This window comes from Prionailurus viverrinus, chromosome B1 (genome assembly GCF_022837055.1).
Source record: "Prionailurus viverrinus isolate Anna chromosome B1, UM_Priviv_1.0, whole genome shotgun sequence".
Classification (NCBI taxonomy): Eukaryota; Metazoa; Chordata; class Mammalia; order Carnivora; family Felidae; genus Prionailurus; species Prionailurus viverrinus.
The window spans coordinates 63,052,602-63,074,817 of NC_062564.1; the positions used below are offsets into that span (position 1 = coordinate 63,052,602).

The 22,216-nt window shown below is 35.6% G+C and overlaps 1 protein-coding gene across 5 annotated transcripts in view; it reads right to left on the bottom strand.

The window, feature by feature from the left end:
• Positions 1-1,236: 1,236 nt before the first annotated feature.
• Positions 1,237-22,216, bottom strand: part of KLHL2 (kelch like family member 2) — a 117,395-nt gene continuing 96,415 nt past the window's right edge. For 3 of the 5 annotated variants that reach the window (XM_047855430.1, XM_047855427.1, XM_047855432.1), the window contains 8 exons: positions 21,229-21,378; positions 14,789-14,906; positions 9,333-9,530; positions 8,610-8,711; positions 7,187-7,315; positions 6,436-6,576; positions 3,520-3,663; positions 1,237-2,365 (listed from right to left, as the gene is read on the bottom strand). In XM_047855430.1, the coding sequence (XP_047711386.1) occupies positions 2,337-2,365; positions 3,520-3,663; positions 6,436-6,576; positions 7,187-7,315; positions 8,610-8,711; positions 9,333-9,530; positions 14,789-14,906; positions 21,229-21,378 (1,011 nt within the window). In that variant the 3' untranslated portion in view covers positions 1,237-2,336. The remainder of the gene's footprint in view (positions 2,366-3,519; positions 3,664-6,435; positions 6,577-7,186; positions 7,316-8,609; positions 8,712-9,332; positions 9,531-14,788; positions 14,907-21,228; positions 21,379-22,216) is intronic. The other 2 variants (XM_047855431.1, XM_047855428.1) reach the window with 2 other exon arrangements.

Consider the following 22,216-nt stretch of genomic DNA (forward strand, 5'->3'; position numbering starts at 1 on the left):
TACAATAATAGAACATACCAGGAATGGTCTTCTATGCCTTTTTAAAAAGTGGCGGGGGGGGGGGGGGTGTTCCAAACTGGAAAGACAGAGAGGCATGGGGGAACAGGGTACATCCAAAGCCTCTGAAAACAGTTATGAATCCACCCACTGACAAAACGTGGCAAAACAACTTTATAGTATAGCTATTAAAGCTTCAAAGGAAGTAAAGACAAAGTGGTGTTTGACATTTTAAGTATTTAAGTCTTTGTTACCTTAATAGATTGCATTAAGAAAAGCTTACACATTTTTTAGGTAAGTCTAATAATGCACAGAGAGTTTCATAGAATATTAGTGTTTGGAAGCGATCAGGAAAGATGACACACATTTTCCTTGATGCCACTGTTGGAAACAGCTAATAGTGCTCTAAGTTCATTAGATCCTCAACATGTTTGTTGACAGTGGATGTGCTTGGAGCCACACTAATGCAGAAATTCACTTTTTCATATGGTAAGCAGAGGCTTTTTCTTTTTCTGATTAAGTTCTTTATATTTCCATTTATAATTGGAAGTTCAAGTGAGTATTAAATATGGTTCTGTTTAAATTTCAGTACTCTGTATTAAACTAAATGGAAATTTTATCACAGGTATAATTCTTTCCTCTTGGTTATCCATTGTTCTGGCTAACATTCTATGCTAACCTTTTAAATTCCTCTTCTGAGGCACAGCCACCATATCCCATCACACTTTCTCCTTCCCATTCCCCTCCCCACTCGTCCTTCCCCTCTTCCCCTTCCCGTCTCCTTCCCTCCCCCTCTTGCACCCTGTCAGGGGTCCACAACCTCAGCTGTCCATCTTGCTCCCCCACTCCCAATCCTTCAATTCCTTTTATTTAATATCAAAATCACAATTTCTTTCTCAGTTACTTTAGAGGAGATTTTTTTTTTTTTCTTTTTGGTCCATTGCTCTTTGTTCTATTGTTATCTTGTGCTTAGATTAGGGGACAGAGGAATATAAAAACTTTAAATTTCACCAATACTTGGGAGACTTTTCTCTGATGGTTGAGGTAACTTTTTCTTGGATAACAATTTTCAGGGACCTCAGTTAATGATAACAGACTTGCCTTATAGGTTACTTTGGCATCAAATTTAAAATACTGATTTGTGAAGTTACAGAAAATGCAAAGTTTAAAAAAGAACAGAAAAACGAAGTAGGCAACTTTCTTAATATGAAACTAAATAGATACAAATCAAGGACAATGTGAAACAAATAATATACAAACTTTTATTCAAAGATATTCAAGAAAGACATGTTTTGGTCATTTTAAAGTGAGATTAATTGAAGATCTCAGAAAAATTGTATTTGATCAACGCACATGGCTACTCACAGAAAGTTCTCTCTTCTGTTAATAGCAGCTAAATTTATACACACAGAAAAAATTCTTAAGACCATGCAAATTCAGTTGAATTCCATACATTCATTATATTCATCAAAAACCTGCAGTAATATTCATGCCAAAGAGTTACTTTAAGAAAAAAATTAAAAATACACACCAAAACATGACCAAGATTAAACTAAAGAAAATAATAAATAAGCATAATTTATATTTTATTTAAAAAAGTTTGGCATCACACATAGTCAAGTGTGTTACACCATGTTCATTCCTCAGAAGTGGCATTTTAAAGTGTTAAGCATTGTTAAATATCAAAAAATACAACTCTGTTTTACAATGTAGTACTGGCATAATTCAAAGTACTGTGCCAATTATAAATAGTATAATCAAGTTTCAAACATCTTTTCAAACATATTTAAAGGAAAGCATATAGACACACATTATATGCACACAATTTATTATACTCATGTAATCAAAGGTATTTTATAAAAGCAAACTGTTTTATCCCTCACCTAGTTTGTACACTTACATAGATTTTAATACCTGTTCAAAGATTTTCAGTTCCTGTGTATACAGATTTTCAGGAGAAGGAATAAAGATAAAATTTAATTTTACAAGAACACACATTATTTTATCTTCCTTCACAAAATAATCCATAGTCATTCAAGGTTGGTAAAGAACTAGTCTTTAAGAAAGCAACTGTTGTCTAAAGACTACAGAGTAAGTACTGCAGTCCGGGATTCTTATTAAAACTCAGTCAGCTGCTGCTCATTGCAGAAAAAGCCTATGCGGTGCTTCTACCAAAAATAATCTTCAGTGTCTGAGGCCTCTCAGGGCAGCCGATCGTAGCTTCTGCTGAGACGTAAAGTGCAGCCACAAGTGGAGAAGTGCTAGGCTCTGAGTCACTTCAGAAATACTTGGTGAAGCCTGTCTCTCCAGTATAAATATGCCAACAATGCCCTTCAGGCTCATAGTGGTTTATCAATAACTGTGACCCCTGAGCAAAGACACAAAGAAATAAAACAGAAGTCACAGGCAGCATTCTGTACCTCTCAGAAAGCAGTGGATTCTCTCCTACAAAACCATCAGGGACTGAACAAATCATGGTGTTTCAAGGTCTCTTTCTTAAACTTTATTTAATACTACTATCATTTTAATCTAAATGACAGCTAAATCTCTGTTCCAGTTATGGACCAGAACCACATCAGACTATTTTCATCCAGAACTAACCTTTTGCTCTTTATAGTTATAATTAAAGGAAAATAATTTTATTCAGGAAATGTCAAAATCCACCTAATACTCAAAGGGACACAAGAGACTTTTGGGGGTGATGGATATTTTCATTATCTTGATTGTGATGATGGGTTCATGGGTATATATACATGTCGAAACTAGTAAAATTCTACATTTTTAATATATGCTGTTTATTTTATGTCCATTATATCTCAATAAAGCTATTTAAAAAATCCACCTAATTTTGAGCTGTTATTCTGGGATCCTACTATATATAGTTCCTCTATTAGGTGTTTGGATGATACCTAAATAATAGTGATGGTTAGTTAGTATAAACTTCTTTTCTCTCCACTATTGGGTCAATATCAGAATGAATATTAGAATTTAGAGTGATATACATACGTATCTGTCATCAGAATAATATGCAACATACAATTTTAAAGACCCGTCATTATATTTATTATTATTACCAATCTCTTACTAAGAGAATGGGCCAAAAATGGTATTTTATATGATTCAACCACTATTTTGCTTAAATAAGAAAAATTATGCCACTGTCTTACTGTAGTGCTATCACACGGCACCCTGCCAGGGGAGATGTTCTAGTGGTTATATTTCTTGGATAGCCGAGTAATTAAAGACTTGCCACATAGTGAACTCCACTCTATGTAGATTTTAGCCATATTAAATTTTATTGTACTGTTCTACACTGGAAAGGTTTGGGATTCTGAATTCAAATGACTGTAGAATGACAAAAGAATACCAGTGCCTTATTTTAGAATATATACATCCAGTATTAATTATTTTGAGAATAAGAAATATACTTTGAGAAAATTCTTCTGACAACATTCTTACATAAAAATCAAGATGATGTAATCTTTCTCATATTCCAATAGAAGACAATTAGACAATTATTACCTGCGTAACTTCTCCCTGTGCTCATACAAGATGACACAACTGTCCATTTATCAGTCGTTGGGTTATAATATTCTACTGATGCCAAGTTACAGGAACCATCATCCCCTCCAACTACATATAACAGACCATTAACTGCACAAACTCCTTTAAAAAAATTATGAAGAGAAAAAACAATTAATTTTAAAACTTTGGGGAAATATAAATACCCCTATATGTGTTTGGTGAGGTGTTCCAGAGACACTGATTTCCTTGAAAAGAGGCAAGAAGAGAAGATGGTGACCATGAAAACAATTCCTCTTATATTTGAGAGGTGAACACCACTTCCGAGCTCCTACTCATGCCATGTAGGCAGTAGCTGCTTATGCAGGCACTATTTCAGTTAGTCTTAACAACAACCTTACTTTATGGGTCAGAGACGATTTTAATTCTTATTTTGTTAAAGAAAAATTAAAAGTCAAAACGTTCAGTTAACTTTCCCAAAGTCAGCTTCTTAGGGAACCCCAAAGAAAAAATATATATTGGTAGAAGGTAAAAATGATTTTGAACTCTGAAATGATACTGAATGGTTAGCTATTTTATCTCCTGTAAAAGGAGAGAACAATATTATTTATTTATTACTAGAATAACTCATTTTTTTGGAAAAATTCAAAATACCTAGAAAAGCATATATAAAAAAAGATCACCTCTAATTCTGTACTACTTAGAATAATGACCAGTGAAATTCTGATCTCTACTCTTGCAGACTCTTTTCTATGCATATAAACTCAGATACTTCTTTTTTTAATCTTAAAGTTCCTCATACTACACATGCTACTTTATTACTCACCCACTCCTAAATGATATACCTTGGACACTTCCCTAAGTTAATAAATACAGATCTATGCAATTTCTAATGGCTGCATAGTACTCCATCTATGATAATACCATAATTTGTTTGTCTTTTAGATATTGTTATTTTCAGGTATTTTTGCTCTTATCATGATGTTGCAATGAACAAGCATTCCTCTTGCATACTTTTTTTGCATACTTGTGCAACTGTTTTCGAAATACATATTTTTACAAAGAAAATTGCTGAGTTAAAAAGATAAATACCTTTTTTTAAGATTTTATTTTTAAGTAATCTCTACACTCAGCATGGGGTTCAAGCTTACAACCCCAAAATCAAGAGTCGCATGCTCTACCGACTGAGCCAGCCAGGCATGCCAAGATGAACACCTTTTAAAAGCTCTTTATTTTAGTGTATATTTTAAAAGCATATTTTTAAGAATTTTAAACAAGGTTCAGAGCTATTAATAAACTGGCACTTGGAGGGCATTAAAACATCCAGAGGATGCTGCCCACACACTGAGATGCCTGCAGATTTTTAACATAACAAAATAATGAGTTCAAATCTCTATATAGCATTTAAAAGTGGACAAGCAATAGTATTTTCTGTGCAAATGGAATGGATCTTCTCTACTCAAATTCAATTGTGTTACTATTCTAGTCTCTTGCCAGGGAGCAAACTCATGCCATTTTAATGTAGCTCAAACACTTGAAAAGCAAGAGCAAGATGGTAGTTCTACATACACAAATGACTACCTTATTCTTCTCACTAGCAGAAATGAACTAATTTTGATTTGAAAACAATAAAACACAGGTAGAGAAGAAAGTCACAGACTATTCCAATCTTTAGGAAAATAATGAAAGCTAAATGCAAATAAATCTCCCAGTCCAGCAAGGCACATGAATGTATTACTGTGGCTTTTCTAACTTTGTATACACCAGGGTCAAGCACTTATTCTACTTAATACTTTGTGGGTCTTACCATAGTTCTGGACTGTCTAAAGCAGAGAGGTTTTTAGTACCTCACCAAATACAATTGACTAGATGAGGGGAAAGTTCAAGTGGAATTAATTATAAATCCTGTTCTGTTATGGACAGTCCTTGCAGTCCCACATACTTTGTCTCCCCTCATGATCACATTGAATTAAACAGAAATTTTTTTTTAATGTTTATTTTTTGAGAGAGAGAGCATGTGTGTGCCTGTGTGCACGATGGGGAGGGGCAGACAGAGGAAGAGGAATACAAAGGATCTGAAGTTGGCTCCAAGCTGACAGCAGTAAGCCCTAAGCGGGGATCGAACTAATGAACAACAAGATCATGACCTGAGCCAAAGTTGGACGCTTAACCAACTGAGCCACCCAGGTGTCCCGAATAGAAATTTCTGTAAAAATAAAGAGAAATTCAGAGGAGCATTTTGGGCAGGATCGAGGGTGCATCTTGCGACATCATCCAGTGGTGTACAGTGAGTTTGAGAATCATGAGGAACTTATTTTGGACTGGAAAATGGCATGAAGATAATGGCATTTTCAAATAGACCAGCATTTCCTGAAAAGACAATCTAGCTATCCTGAATCTAGTTTCCATTTCTATTTTCTTTTCATGGATCTTCTTTCTAAGAGGTTAGTTCCCTAATCTTGAAGACCTCAGTTTTCTTAAAATTACTTGTTGCTATTATTGTTTTAGCTTTTCCATTTTTAGAAATCAAGAACTAGTAAATTAGGGTTAGCTTCTTCAAGCTTCAGGTTCAGGTAAACAACTAGCTTTTAACCTGGTACCAATATTTACTCAACCAGACTAAATCAAGAACTGTAGTCTCTAGTACATTATGCATGGTATGCAATAAAAAATGTTTGTGGTTAAGAATGAATGAATTCAAGCATCAAATATAGAGGGCTCTTCCTCTCATTTAGTCACCAAAAAGTAGCCACTAAGCTAGGCATACACTATATAAAATTATTACATAAGCTTCTGTCTTTAAAGAACCAATCTATTAGAAAATCCAAATCACTAAAAGAATAAATATACAGCAATACTAGTAAAACTCTGAATACAAATCAATATACATTTTATAACTGTAAGCTAGACAGATACCTGCATTTCTTCTGCACATGTTCATATCTGCAACCTGCCTCCATGTATTGGTGGTGGGATCATACACTTCAACACTTTTTCGTACTAAAGGACCATCATGACCCCCTACAGCATACAGTAAATTGTTTAACACACCAACACCTATAAAACACAAAGAACCAAACTAGAGCAGAGTAAAAGGGACAAGAAATTTAGAACATATTGGGGTTTCTACAAATGACTTGTAAAAGTAAGTCAATATTAAAGCATACAATCTAAGAAATGGAAATGAACAGAATTGACAAATGAGTATCCCAATAAGAACTATTATTCTAAAAGAGGGATGTCAAATAGAATAAAAATAATATGTACGTGAAACACAGAGACGCAAGTCCTTTAACATGATCTCTTGAAATCAACTTTCATGGTGTAAGCAAACCAGTATTAAAGCACAAAATTTGTAAGAAAAGGATATGAAGAGACTTGATTATTGAGTTCAATAAGCACTCAAAAACTAAAAGGAATGCCAAACAATATAAATAATTAAATGAAACACAGAAGAAGCCTTTAATATAGCACTTACGAATTTTACAGTGATATTTAAGTACACCTACTACCACTACCTGCATAATTCAAAAGACATTTGACAGTGGCATTAAAATCAGTATGTATATTTTCTGATGGTATAAAGAGATGCTAATGAATCATTTCACTTGTTTAACTCTTTTCCATCATTTTCATACTTCAATTGCTAAACGAGTTTCCTACGTACCGGCTCCACTCCGTCTGGTGCTCATTTCTGCTATATAGGTCCACTCATTTGTGGTAGCATTATAGCATTCGACTGTGCTAAGACACTGACGTGACGCCCCATCATACCCCCCTACAGCGTAGAGCAAACCTAAACAAGGAATCACAAAGAAAGCCAAATTCATAAAAAGCCATTTTTTCAAGTCATAAAGTATTTTCCTCCACAGTAGCAGTTTCCCTTTTGTTACTCATTTTTATAAATTATGAAGATCTTGCCTAATGGTGACAGTAGAGTTACCAAACTGCATTATGAAGATCTATACGTGATGGTATTAATTTAACATTTTCATCAATAAATCTGACTATAAAACAGGAACATAAAACTCACTACATCTTTGGATAACATTATTTGGTAAGTGAACAACATCCTGGAAAACAGAATATAGTAATCTTAGTAACTTGGGAAAAAACAGTTAAATCAAGAATTAGTACCAATAAGCAACAGAATATTATTTGGCAATAAAAAGAAATGAGGTACTAGTAAATGTTATAGCATACATGAACCTTGAAAACTTTATGCTAAATCAAAGAAGCCAGTCACAAAAGAACACATACTATATGACTTCATTAATAAGACATTTCCAAAAATGGGAAATTTATCCAGAGATAGAAAGTAGAGTAGTGGCTGCCGAGGTCTAGGGAGAATGGGGATGACAGTTAAGGGGAGTGGACTGCTTCTTGGGTTAAAAATGTTCTAAAATGAATTTTGGTGATGGATGTACATTGAATTGAACACTTTAAATGGCTGAATTGTTTGGTATGTGAATTATATCACAAGAAAGCTTTTCAAAAAAAAAACTCAGTGCAAAGAATTATACCCACAGTAGGGAGGGAGTGAGAACCCACAGATCTGCCCAAGCAAATAAAATAAAAATCACACCAAAAAATAATACTTATAGCCTACTTAAGCTCTGTTGGTAAACAAAGTAGAATATAAATAAATAACTGTGGCAATACATCCTCTTAAATGTGAAATAGCCTTTCTCTAGAATGAAAATTTTGCACTTATGTCATTTGATTTGTTCCCCAAATAATTGTATTAGGATCAGTTAACAGTTTTATGTAAGGTACAAACATACACAGAGAGAGAGAGAGAGGGAGAGAGAGAGAGAGAAAGAGGGAGGGAGAGAAGGGGCAAAGAAGAGGACAGAGGGAGAGAAGGAGGTGAGGGGGAAACAAGGGCCTTACGTAGGTTACTTTATACAGACAAACTAATTTAAAAAAATAAATAAAATTTTACGATGGCTACTCCTTTCCTTTTTTAAATGATCATTTGCTTGCTCATTTAGAAAACTGGTGTTTGGATTACTAGAAGAATCACTGCTAGCAATCCAGAAGCCATATGTGCCTGGAAATGTTCACCTAAAAGAACAGTCAGCACCCACCTCCAACAACACCGACACCCACGCTGCTCCTCCTTGTGTTCATGGGAGCCACGTGAAACCACTCATTAGACTTTATATTATATGCCTCCACAGATGATAAACCTATAATAAAGCACAATGCTCTTCATTTCCTCCTCTAAAAAAAAGTGAGGTAATTTTTCTTTTATATATATTATTAGGGAAAAATACTTTAGGTATGTTAAATTGGGCTAAAATTAAAAGAGGAAAATGGTGGAAGGTAAACATGTCAATTACATAATAAATAGGCATAGCCTCTCTTCCCCAGGGCCCCTAACCATGCTACTCACACTTACTAGCTTTTTAAATGTAGTAAGAGGACTGACAGTGATCCATAAGGAAGAAAATTTATATACTTAGTATTCTTACACTATTTAAAAGAGTTCTTTTAACATTTATTTATTTTGAGAGAGAGAGAGAGAACAAGTGCAAGCAGGGGAAGGGGCAGAAAGAGAATTCCAAGCAGACTCTGTGCACTATCAGCACAGATCTCATGAACTGTGAGATCATGACCTGAGACAAAATTAAGAGTTGGACGCTTAACCACCTCAGCCACACAGGTGCCCCTAAAAGAATTCTTGATGGGAGTTTTTAAACTTATCTTTACAAATACCCGTTAAAACACTCAATGTCTAATTTTGCCCCAATAAATGTGATTGTTGGGTTAATTCTAATGCAATGTAGAAAAGATGAAAAGGAAGTTACCTGTACTGCCATCAAAGCCTCCCACAGCATATAACAATCCATTTAATACAGCAGCCCCCAAAGTGCTTCTGCGGTCTCGCATGTTAGCAACACTGGTCCACTGATCTTTCACGGGGTCATAGGAATCTACAGTGCGGACTCTTAAGGAGCCATTAAAGCCACCAACAGCAAAAACGAGCCCAGCCATGTAGACCATCCCTGCAAGAGAAATCCAGCAGTTAACGATGAGTATGTAACCATACTCATACCATAGATAGACTACCATACTATCTAAAGGCTGCATTCCAGTAAGTCTACAGCTGTTGTCAGAATATAAGCTACTCTTAGGAGAATGCTGACTGAATAGAATTCTACTCATTAGCAAGAGTATCTAACCAATAAATTTTCCTCCTTTCTAAGATTATTAAAAAATCCAATGGTATGGGCTGACATATTATTCTGACTCTTGACTTTTTCAAATATTTATTTATAGACTTAAATACTGAGCCAAGAAGTTTGCCAACCACTTGTATACAGCTCCCATGGCTTTCAATTTTGGATCTTCTACTTTATATGTGTATCTTAATTTGCACAATATACTTCTGGTTTATCACAGTGTGATAAATCAGGGGACAGTAAATTACAGCCTGCAGGCTGATTATTTTTTGTAGAACCTATGAGCTGGGAAGGGGTTTTACATTTTTAAAAATTTATGTATTTATTTTGAAAGAAAGAGACACACACGAGAGGGGCAGAGACAGAGAATCCCAAGCAGGCTCTGCACTGTCAGCATAGAACCTGATGAGGGACTTGAACTCACCAACCATGAGATCATGACCTGAGATGAAACCAAGAGTCGGACACTTAACCGACTGAGCCACCTAGGTGCCCTTACATTTTTTTAATGGTTGAAAAACCACCAAAAGAAAATTTTGTTGACACGTAAAAAATTACATGAAATTCAAATTTCTGAATTCATAAGTCTTACACAGCCCCACCCATTCATTAATGTAGTATCTATGACTACTTTCACACAATAGTGGCACATGAGTTGTGACAAAAACCACATAACCCCCAGAGCCTAAAATACTCACTCTCTGGTCCCAAAGAAGTTCGCTGACCCTGGGCTAAAGAGAGGTTAGGGAATCCCTGGATGGAGAAGCCAAATTGCTAGCCTCTGGATCTCAACCACCTTTTCACTTTTCTAAGCTTTCTCCTGTGCTTCTCCTGATCTGAGAAGCCCCTCTCACCATCCACTGTGCTTTCTTCAAGTTTAAAGTCCTACTGAAAGTTCCACATTCTCTAGGAGGCCTTCCTCGAACCACTTGAGCCTGAAGAAATTACCTCTAGCTCCTGAACCCCTAGAGCAAATAATACTCTATACAGCACATTTGAGGTTAATAAATCTTACTGAACCTGTATTATCATCACTTTAAATTGTTCAAAGTTTTATTTTTAAATTCTGTAGTGTTTATGTCACTGCTCAGATGAAGGCAGGCATTGTGCCTCACCGTTCTCTGAATCCAGCCGGGAGAACAGGAATCACCAGCTCTGTGTTGACCAGCTCAGTGTTTCCTATGATGGTGTCAGGCAAGCATATATGACTACCCCCGACTGTCTTACCCTCTGATGCTTCATCCCCAGCTCCCAAAATATTTAGGGATGTGTAGTCCTTCATACGGCATGAAGACTCCTACTGTTCAAATGAAGCTGCCCATGTTGGCAGCTCCCTGTCAGGGAAAGGAATGACTTCCCAGTCCCTCCTTCAATCAGGAAATGAAAACTCAAGCTAGTTTCTGGTAAATCTTCAGAGTTTGAGGAGAGCTGTAGGCAGTGGACAATTTAAGTAGGCAGGGGACTAACAAATGCTAGACAGTAACCCCTGGATTCCTGAGTGCCCTCAGTAGCAGAAAATGTGGTAGATCTCCTGGGAGGGTAGGGGGAGAGGCAGTGAGCAGTGAACACTGCAGGCAATATATTTCACCGTGAAAATGCCCTATATCCCAATTCATAAGGAGCACTGGGGAATGTTCACTGTGGAAATTTGGTCCATTTCAATGTTTTCTTTTCTCTACAAACAAAACAAAAATCTATCATTTCTTGGAGACAGTAAAATATGCTTACCAAGTGGCAGGGTATAAATGACTCAATATATGAGTCCAAACACTCTGGGGGAGAGGTGGGTGAACTAAAAGAATTGATACTTGGGGCACCTGGGTGGCTCAGTTGGTTAAGTGTCTGACTTTGGCTCAGGTTGTAATCTTGGAATTCATGAGTTAGAGCCCCACGTCAGGCTCTGCACTGACTGCAGAGCCTGCTTGGGATTTTCTCTCTCTCTCTCTCTCTCTCTCTCTCTCTCTCTCTCTCTCCCTCCCTCCCTCCCTCCCTCCCTCCCTCCCTTCCTCCATCCCTCCCTCCCTCTCTCTGTCTCCCACTTGTGCACTCGCTTGTGCGCTCTCTCTCAAAATAAATAAACTTAAAAAAAATAAATAAAAGAACTGATATTCTTCACAGTTATAGGGAAGCAAAGCACCCAGACGTTTGAGTAATTTGGCCATAATTCCACAGTTAAAGGGCATCAACTCTAATCTAAAGTGGGTAGAGAAGCACACTGTACCTTCATGGGGACCCAATGAAAGTAAAATTTACTCATGAACAGTAAACTTTGGAGTGGACCCAGGCTAATAACTTATGGTGCAATAAAAAGGAAACTGAATCAGGAATCAGATATTAAGAAACCAGTTATAAGTATCACAGAAGACTCCAACAGTAACAATAAAGATAAAATACCTACGAATAAACTTGCCAAGAAACATGTAGAAGCATATGAAGAAAATGTTAAAAATCTACTAAAGAGGGGCACTTGGGTGGCTCAGTTAAGTGTCTGACTTTGGCTCAAGTCATGATCTCACGCTTTATGAGCTCGAGCACTGCGTCAGGCTCTGTGCTGACAGCTCAGAGCCTGGAGCCTGCTTCGATTTCTATGTCTCCCTCTCCCTCTGCCCCTCCCCCGCTCATGCTGTTTCTCTCTCTCTCAAAAATAAAAACATTAAAAAATTTTTAATAAATAAAAAAATTAAAATCTGAAGAAAGAAGACAGGAGTCCCATCACCAGTCCCATCACATATTAAATTATAAACCACAGTAATTATAACAACAACTGCTCTGTTTTGATGCATAAATTGGCAAGACAAATCAACGGAACACGATATTTAGAATAAAACCAAGTAAATGTAGAAATTTAGTATATGATAAGGGCAGCACTTCAAATGAGTAGAAACAGCTAGGTTAGCCATTAGAAGTCTTTGGACAACTGGATACCATTAAAAAAACAAACTCTACATCTTACTTCTTATATCAAAATAAAGTCTAGATGTTTTTGATATGAATATAAAAAACAAAACTCTGAAAGTACTAGAAAAATTCGTATTTTAGAATATAATTTTGTTTTAGGGAAGAAACCTAACAGGTACCACCTTAACCAAGTGATTGAAGTTACTATCACCAGAAATACTCCATCTAATCATGAGAAAACATCACACCCAAAACTGAGAGATATTCTTCAGAATACCTGACCAAGTACTCTTCCAAAGAATCAAGGGCATGAAAAATATGGAAAGACTATGGAACTATTACAGAGGACTATCACAGAGGTCAGAGGAGACTAAGAAAATATGACAATTAAATACAATGTGGGATCCTGAAACAGAATAAGGACATTAATGAAAAAACTCATAAAATACGAAGTCTGTAGTTTAGTTAACAGTAATGTACCAACACTAATTTCTTAGTTTTGATAATTGTATCACAGTTGTGTAAGATAATAATATTAAGGAATAAATATATCAGAGCTCTTTGTAGCATCTTTGTAACTCTTCTGTAAGTGTAAAATTATTTCAACACAGAAGTAAATAATTTTTTTAACTTAAAAAAAATAAAAAACATGTGTATGTACATACACACACAGTTTTACAGTAAGGATTTTCTACACAAGAAATAAATCCTTAAGTCCAAAGGCAAAACTCTGATGTACAGGACTTCATAAAAAGGCAAAAATTTGGGGAGCTTGGGTGGCTCAATCAATTGAGCATCTAACTCCTGATTTCTGCTCAGGTCATGATCTCACAATTCGTGGGATTGAGTCCCACTTGGGCTCTGCGCTGACAACATGAAGCCTGTTTGGGATTCTTGCTCTCCCTCTCTCTCTGCCATCCCCCTGCTTGTTCACACACACATACTCTCTCTGTCAAAATAAATAAACAAAAAAAATGGCAAAAATTTTACATGGCAAAAATAACACAGGTAAAATCAACAAAGATTAACACAAATATTCACACATGTGACAGACAAAAATGATACTTTCCTTACCATATATCTGTCAAATCAATAAAATAATATAATAAGAAATGGCAAAAATCATAAACTGACAATTCAGAAAGATGTTTAACTTTCCTCATAATAAAAGAAGTATAAAGTAAGATAACATTTTTCACCTACCAGACTAGCAAAACTCTAAACATTTAATCACAAGATGTTGTTAGGAATGTAGGGAAATTGACACCTTCATATTTTACTATTAGTAGTAATAATTGGTAGTTCCTCTTAGGATACCCTTTGAATCAGTCATTACAGTTCTAGAGTTTTACACCCCACTAAAATATACTGGCACGTGTACATAATAATGTATATATAAGGAATTCATTCTGGCATTGTTTATAATATAAATTTAAAAACAATTTTTAATGTTCAATTAAAAATTCGCAAAAATTACACTACATCCAGACCACCCCCCCCCCAAAAAAAAAAATACTAAACAGCTCTTAAAGAATGAAGTAACTCTATGCTGACAGGTAACAATCACCAAGAAATACTGCTCAAGTACTGCCTTCCATTTTGCTATGGAAGCTATGAACTATGGATCCAAATTTGAGTCCCAGGAAGAATCCTTAGAGTTTACAACTGCCTATTCTGACTGCAGTTTTGGCTAAATAAGGTCTATTTCAACAAATGTTTATAAAGTGCATGCTTGGAAGTAGGCAACTTACTGTGGATTATGGCTAAGTCAGGAGTCTCTTAGAACTAAGGGTCCCACTCTAAAAAATTATTTTTCAGCACTTCAGCAAAGGTAACTAGGAAAATATCAACCAAATTGCTAAGCTATGCTGCTTTATATTAGAGAATCAGAAAGGTATGTAAAGATGAAGACTGAGTGGCTGTTCCCAATAATGTCTTGGGACATTAAAGACACGTCTATTTTGGGGCACCTGATTGACTCAGTTGGCTAAGCCTCCAACTCTTGATTTCAGGTCAGGTCATGATCTCATAGTTCGTGGGTTTGAGCCCCACATCAGGCTCTGTGCTGACAGCATGGAGCCTGCTTGGGATTCTCTCTCTATTCTAATTAATAAAACAGGACCTCAGAGAGAAGCTCCCAATGATACAGCAGTAGAGAAATGACCATAATGCATCATGCTTACCTGCCCTACATCGCCTGGAAGGCAATTCTGCTACTTGGTGCCATCGCTCCTCTTTAAAGTCATAGCATTCCACACTTCGGATAGCCTTTGGTGCTTGGCCCCCAACTACCACCATCAGCTGGAGGGCAGAAATGTAAGCATTTGAATAAACAACTATTGCATTTTGGGGGGATTTAAAATGTCTTACAAAGACATTGATGTGGAGAGTGTTAGGATGAAGATGGTGGGGTGAGCTGGGGAAAAGCAACCACCTAATCAACACTTAATAAACATCAACAAAGGGGGCACATGTTAGAACTACAATCTATTATCTAGCACATTTAGTCAAAAATAAGGATTTCAGAAACTAAAATAAGTTTCTGATCCTTCAAGCAAAAGCAGAATTAAAGCCAAAAAACAGCAGGCAGTCAGCACTGGCAAGGCTGCAGTACATCATAGGGCTTGCTATAAACTAAACCCTGGCTTTGTAACGACCAGGGATTAGATCTCCACAATCCAGGAGTACAGATAGAAGTGAAATTTATGTTAGTGGGTAGGTGAGATGAAAAGGATGGTAAGGTATTAAAAGAAACATGGAAGAAGGTGGGGGGAAAAAAACCTATTGAAAAAGGGGGAATAATTGAATTGGGAGTTCACAAGAGAGCACACATTCCTGTATCTCAAATAGAGATGCCACACAAATAATGGAGATGCTAGAAATCATAATGAATGAATGTACAATAACCTAGTGCTGAGAATAAACAAGGTCTACAAATTTCTTCATTTCAACTCAATCCAACAACTATTTACTAACTGCCTGTCATCTATCTATACTTGTCCAGAACTAAGCTAGGTGTTATACACATAAGAAATATAAGACATAGTCTCTACCTCCCAAGAGCTTATAGATCTCACTAAGGAGACAAGACCCATGAAGTAATTCAAGAACAATATACATTTATTTATGACCAAAAAGGTATATGATTAGTATAGACATTAGTCACTAATGCTGATCAGAAAATGGAATGTTGCCATAATTTAATGAAAGCTTCCTGGAGGGAGTGGAACCTTGAGAGACAGATGGAATTTTGCAGCCACTGTTTGTCTTTTACTGAGTACAAAGGGGCACTTTTTGGCAACAATGGAAACACAGCTGTCAAATCAGAAGAACATAAAAGTTAATGATGTCACATATGGAAAACTTTAAAGAATGGCAAGGACCTTAGGGGAAAGTTGAAATGATGATAGGAGAAAATAGATGTTCAAAGGAAATAAAAAAATCAAAACAAACAGACAAGTGGAATGATTCATACATACAAAGAGGGGAGGTTTGCAACCTTGACTATGACCTACCTGTACTTAGAACTACAGAAAGACAGGTGCACAGAAAACAGGATTCTTTAGAGTAAATCCCAAGTTTCCAAAAAGAATCCTATTTTATTAACTGGAGAGTTTAAGGAATTTTAAAGGTTTTAAAAAGAAGACTGAGCATAGACCAATTACACGATTTTCTTCAGATGTGTCATTTTTCTAATGTTGATGTAAATAAATAAAAGGAAGAATTAACAAAGAAAATCCACGATATTCTCTCCACATATTACGGAAGAGGAAAGAACAGGGAAGAAGGCAAGGTTGTAAAATCATAGAGGTAGAATAGACAGAAAGATCAACACCATATCCAGGTGTTTATATAAGATCAATCAGAATTTAAACTTCTAAACACTGTCTGGCAGTTAGGCAATAGTTAAGAGGCTTAGTTAACATCTCTGATAAAGATCAATCTAAAAAAATCTCCACACCTGAAAAACATAATCCAGTGAAGAAATGGGCAGAAGACGTGAATAGACACTTCTCTAAAGAAGACATTCAGATGGCCAACAGACACATGAAAAGATGCTCAACGTCGCTCCTCATCAGGGAAATACAAAGCAAAACCACACTCAGATACCACCTCACACAGGTCAGAGTGGCTAAAATGAACAAATCAGGAGACTATAGATGCTGGCGAGGATGTGGGGAAACGGGAACCCTCTTACACTGTTGGTGGGAATGCAAACTGGTGCAGCCGCTCTGGAAAACAGTGTGGAGGTTCCTCAGAAAATTAAAAATAGATCTACCCTATGACCCAGCAATAGCACTGCCAGGAATTGACCCAGGAATTGACCCCTGATGCATAGGGGCACTTGTACCCCAATGTTTATAGCAGCACTTTCAACAATAGCCAAATTATGGAAAGAGCCTAAATGTCCATCAACTGACAAATGGGTAAAGAAGATGTGGTTTATATATACAATGGAATACTACTTGGCAAGGAGAAAGAACGAAATCTGCCCATTTGTAGCAAAGGGGATGGAACTGGAGAGTATTATGCTAAGTGAAATAAGTCAAGCAGAGAAAGACAGATACCATATGTTTTCACTCATATGTGGATCCTGAGAAACTTAACAGAAGACCAGAGGGGAGGGAAAGGGAGTAAAAAAAAAAGTTACAGACAGGAAAGGAGGCAAACCATAAGAGACTCTTAAATATTGAGAACTGAGGGGTTGATGGGGGGTGGGGGAGAGGGGAAAGTGGGTGATGGGCATTGAGAAGGGCACCTGTTGGGATGAGCACTGGGTGTTGTATGGAAACCAATTTGACAATAAATTATACCTACTATCTATCTATCTATAGATAGATAGATATAGATATATATAGGAAATAAATCAAGCACATGTTGTTAATGTTCTAGAACAAGATTAAGTCTAAGTATAGTTATACATTTTGAAAACACTGTACTTCTCTATGCTTTGCTTACTTATTAAGGTGTTTGACATGTTCAAAAAAATTAACCAGGCTAATTTTTTAAGTCTATTCTAAATCATTTAAGGGGATTCCATTATTTTTATAATAAGAGTTGAAATATTTAAGGAAGATTAACTTATAAAGTTTATTGGCAATTATTTAATAAATCAAACATTTAAGAAAATGTAAAAAAAAGAATAAAAAGTTTATTATTATTATTATTTACAAACCTCTAGCTATTCTACCACTGTTCAATAGAAATGTGATATATATAATGTGCATATCATTGTAAATTTTCTAGCAGCCACATTAAAAAGCATTAAAAGAAAAAAAATCTCCAAAGGGAATATTTTTTTAAAAAACCTTGAGAAACAATATGGGTTTATTAGATTTCATGATTCTTAAACTTTGAATCTCATGTTTTCCATGCAGTAGTTCACTTTTGCATATCAAAATAAGAATGGAAGAGAAAATGTACTACTGAGTACAGAGAATGCTAGTGTTATCTGTTCTGTACTCACCCAAGTAAAATGGGGTGAGGATTTGGGACTCCAGGAATCAGAGAGAACAGGGACAAAGAATGTATAATGGGAACACAAGAGAGCAAGGATATTTGTATGACATCAAGAGACTGCCCTAATAACCACTATGCTACTAACCATCAAAAGAGGTGCTCATGACTCTAACACTCCAGTTATTTGTAAAAGACATTTGATATCATTTGAGAAACACCAAACTAATTATGCTACTGTAAAGAAATAGAAAACTGGGAACACTTTTGGTATGGAAAAATTAAATGTGACATATTTAAGGAAGGCAAGGGGTAGGGAGTTAAAAAAATTCAAGTGACCATCCTAAAATGTAGATCGGTTAAACTTCATTTTTTTTCTTCACCTATTAAGTATTAGTTAGAAATTGCCTCCTGAAAACTCCAGTTTCATAATTTTCCAGTTGGAAATCTCAACACATATGCTGGGTAAAATACAGAAAAATAGATACACAGAACTAATGATAGCATTTGTTAAAAAAAACAGATTCCAAAGTGAAAAAGAAGCCACAAAGTATAGTAGCAAACACACATAGTTTGTCACTATGATGTCCAAAGGCAAGAGCACCTTACAAAATCCCAATACTGTTTACTGGAGATGCAAAACTAATGTCTGAGATATAAAAAGAATCATTCATGCAAATTTGTATGTATATATCAGAGCCTAATATAAAAAGTACTAAGTCACTGTCATGGTAGACATATTGCCCAAACATTACAAAAGTTTCCTTAGAACCACTACCGCATTTTGTCTGATTTTACTTATCATTACTATGAAATATGTAGGCATGAGAAATCAATCTTTGCTTCATTCTTACCTACTAAGAATTAATCTTGAATATAACCACTTGAAAACGCTGAAAGAGCATCCAACATAAGCACTTTTTCAAAAATTTATGTAGATAAGTAAATTTTGAGAAGGGATCATGCAAATGCAAGGTCAAAGCAACAGTGGAGTTCACTACCATTTGCCATGTCTGCTGCCCCTCCTCCCTAGCCACCTGAGAAAGCAGAATGAAACAGAACCTTCATGGACGGTATACCAACCACAAAAAAAAAAAAAAAAAAAAAAAAAAGCTAAAGAATTGAGAAATCCAAAAGTATAATAGATTGGAAGGGCCATTCTAAAGCCATAGCCAGAAAAGCCCAGAAACAATATAAACTGAACAGATAATCACAACTCTATAAAAGAGAAAATAAAATACCTGATAAGATTTTACCAAGAACTCTTTAGAAAGTTTCCAAAAGTGACATGTTTATTTCAGAAATTAGAAGAGAGTTAGTTTTCACTCTAAAGGTCTTTGCAGGATAAAGATAGCAATGCTAAAGATGTCAGAAGAGGGGATATACAAATATGAAATGTTTAAAAAAAGTATTAAAGATAAAACAAACCAGAAGGAAGCTGACAAAACTAGCATAAAATAGTAAGTTAAATGGGCTAAGACTATGAACGCGTATTATAATTTTTTTTTTAAGAACAAAAACTGACACCAAATAATATGGACAAATATGAAGTGATGAAGATTTATAAAGATGGCTATTTATAAAAGCAGGTAAAAGGGTATTTGGAAAATGTAAACATTTATAAAATCAGCAGACCCAGATGGCATGCATACTAAGATGTTAAGGGAACTAGCTAATGTACTTACTGAGCCACTTACAATTATTTTTGAAAAATCTTGGAGAACTGAGGAGAGATCAGAAAATTTAAAAACGGCAAATACCAATTCTCAAAACAGGGTAGGAAGTGAATGCCTTGTAAATACCTTCTAAGTGATAATAGTTCTGAGTAAAAATTTAGAATATTTTGAGAAGAGCATCCAAACCTCTAGGAGACGACAAAATGATGAGTAACACGCAGAGGGATGTTAAAAAAAAAAAAAAATCATGCCAAATTTGAGTCTATTTGATCCCGAATCTCACTGGACATTACAGGCCAAATTACTTATTTTTGGCTGAGATAAATTATCTCTGTTTAGATAATAAACATAATCATATGGACTGAAATTTTCTGCAAATGGACTATGTCAGGGAGTGGTTATTTCTAGCAAGGTATCACCAGGGAGAGTGCTGAGGTTCATTCTAGATTAAAATGTTTACTAATGATCTAGAAAAAGGAGTAAATAGCATACTGGCAAAATACACAGTTGGTTCTAAATTGATAACTGATGTTAACACTGGGCAGAACAGAAAAATAGTATCGATAAATATGTGAAGCAATTAAAAATGTAGATTCCAAAAATAAAACTTGAAAAAAACACTAAAAAACATTAAGTGAAAGAATTTAAAAGACATAATTTAATGGAAAGGATAGAGTGGTAACTAAAGATGATATAAAAAAAAAACCAATGGGTAACAGATTCTTATTTCTTAATCGATCATTGCCCCAAATGCATACAAGAGCTAAAAAATACATAAATAAAAGCATTACACTATGGATCATTCTGATTAGACCCTACACAAAATGACACATAAAGTGCTGGTCTTCCAGTACTGTGAAGATGAAAAATGAGTACAAGAAATTGCAAACAGAGACAGAAATGAGGGGTTTTTCTGAAAGGAAAATTAAATCAGTGAAACATACATGGCTTCAACTAAAAAGATAAAGGTAGAATATGAACGTTGACACAAGGGAAATATGAACACTGGAGATCTGGGAGGACATATGGTGAACCTTGCAGTGATGGCTACACAGGAAGTGTGAGTGCACCATCAAAGAGTATACAACAGGGAATAGGAAGGAAATGTACTGAACAGGCTATTCATCAGCTTTAACTCTAATATGTAATTCTGTGAAACTAGTTGGTTTTCAATTATTATCTATATACACAGCTTCCAGAGAAATCTTTTTACCTACTCTGATTTTCCTTTCTACTCTAACTGAAGCTAATGAGACTCAGAAGGGAAAAAGATCAGTTGCCTTCTGTTCCAGAACAGTGACATCATGCGGTTCATAAAGATTAAATGAACCAAACAATCCCCACCCTCTACAGACAAACCCAACAGGGAAGTTGAGTTATATACACTACAGTGAATTCCCAGGCACATAAAAATTCAGACGAGTAAAAGTATTAACAGCCTCACTATGGGCCTTTCAGATGAAATAATAAGTGTGAACAATAGATCCTACTTTGGGAAGGTTCATGGGTGTCCTCAGTCGGGTCCGGACACTCTTCATTAATATACGCTGCTCTGTCGGCAGCAAATGATACTTCATAGCTTCAATGAGGTAATCTTTGCAGGCACTGCTATTCTTGACCAATGCCTCCTCTTCAACCCTCTGTAAGAAGAGAGAAGACACACCCCATGAGGGGAACAACTATTTCATGATAAAACAGACAAAGCAACAGAGTAAAGAAGAGGGAAAAAAGCAGTAACTATCCTCTCTGGTTCAGTCTTTCCCTTACAAAGGAACGTTTATAAATATCACCAAGAGAAAAATAAATGAAGCTCAAAAATGCTCAAGTATCTGGTGTGCAGAGAAAAACATACGTATGCAACAAAGAACTACAATCAAAATTATATACCTCAACATCAGCTACAGAATAACCTTTAGATCATACTATATTTGCCTATTTCTTATCTTTAAACATCAAGCCAAAGAGTAAGAAAAGAATTTAGACAATGAGTTCTTCAGGTAGAGTAGGCAATACTAATAAGCTAAAGACAATTTTTCAAACACAAAAAGGCAAATAAAATATCCAGAAGAGGTACTCAAAATATTCTATAACAATGTGCCTACACCAGAACTAAATCTTGTACCTGCTATTCCTGACCTCAAATGCAGGACAGGTTTTTCTGTTCATTTTCTTAATAGTGGAGTATCAATGGTTATACAGATCACAATAAATAATGAGGCTTCAAGAAATCCTAAAATGCTCAGATTGAATCTCTTAATAAAGAAGGTTTCCTTGGATGGCTCCAATTATAAAAATGTTGAAATGTTCCAAGTAGGATACTAATAATAAAAAAATAAATTCAAAGTTGTTCATAGACTGCTAAAGATCCATTTATTTCTACTTATTTCAAATAGGCTGGTTTTCCTCACCTTAGAAACAAAGACAGAAACCCAATGCATGCCACTATAATACTATGAAGTCGAATTCAATGGTATTTGG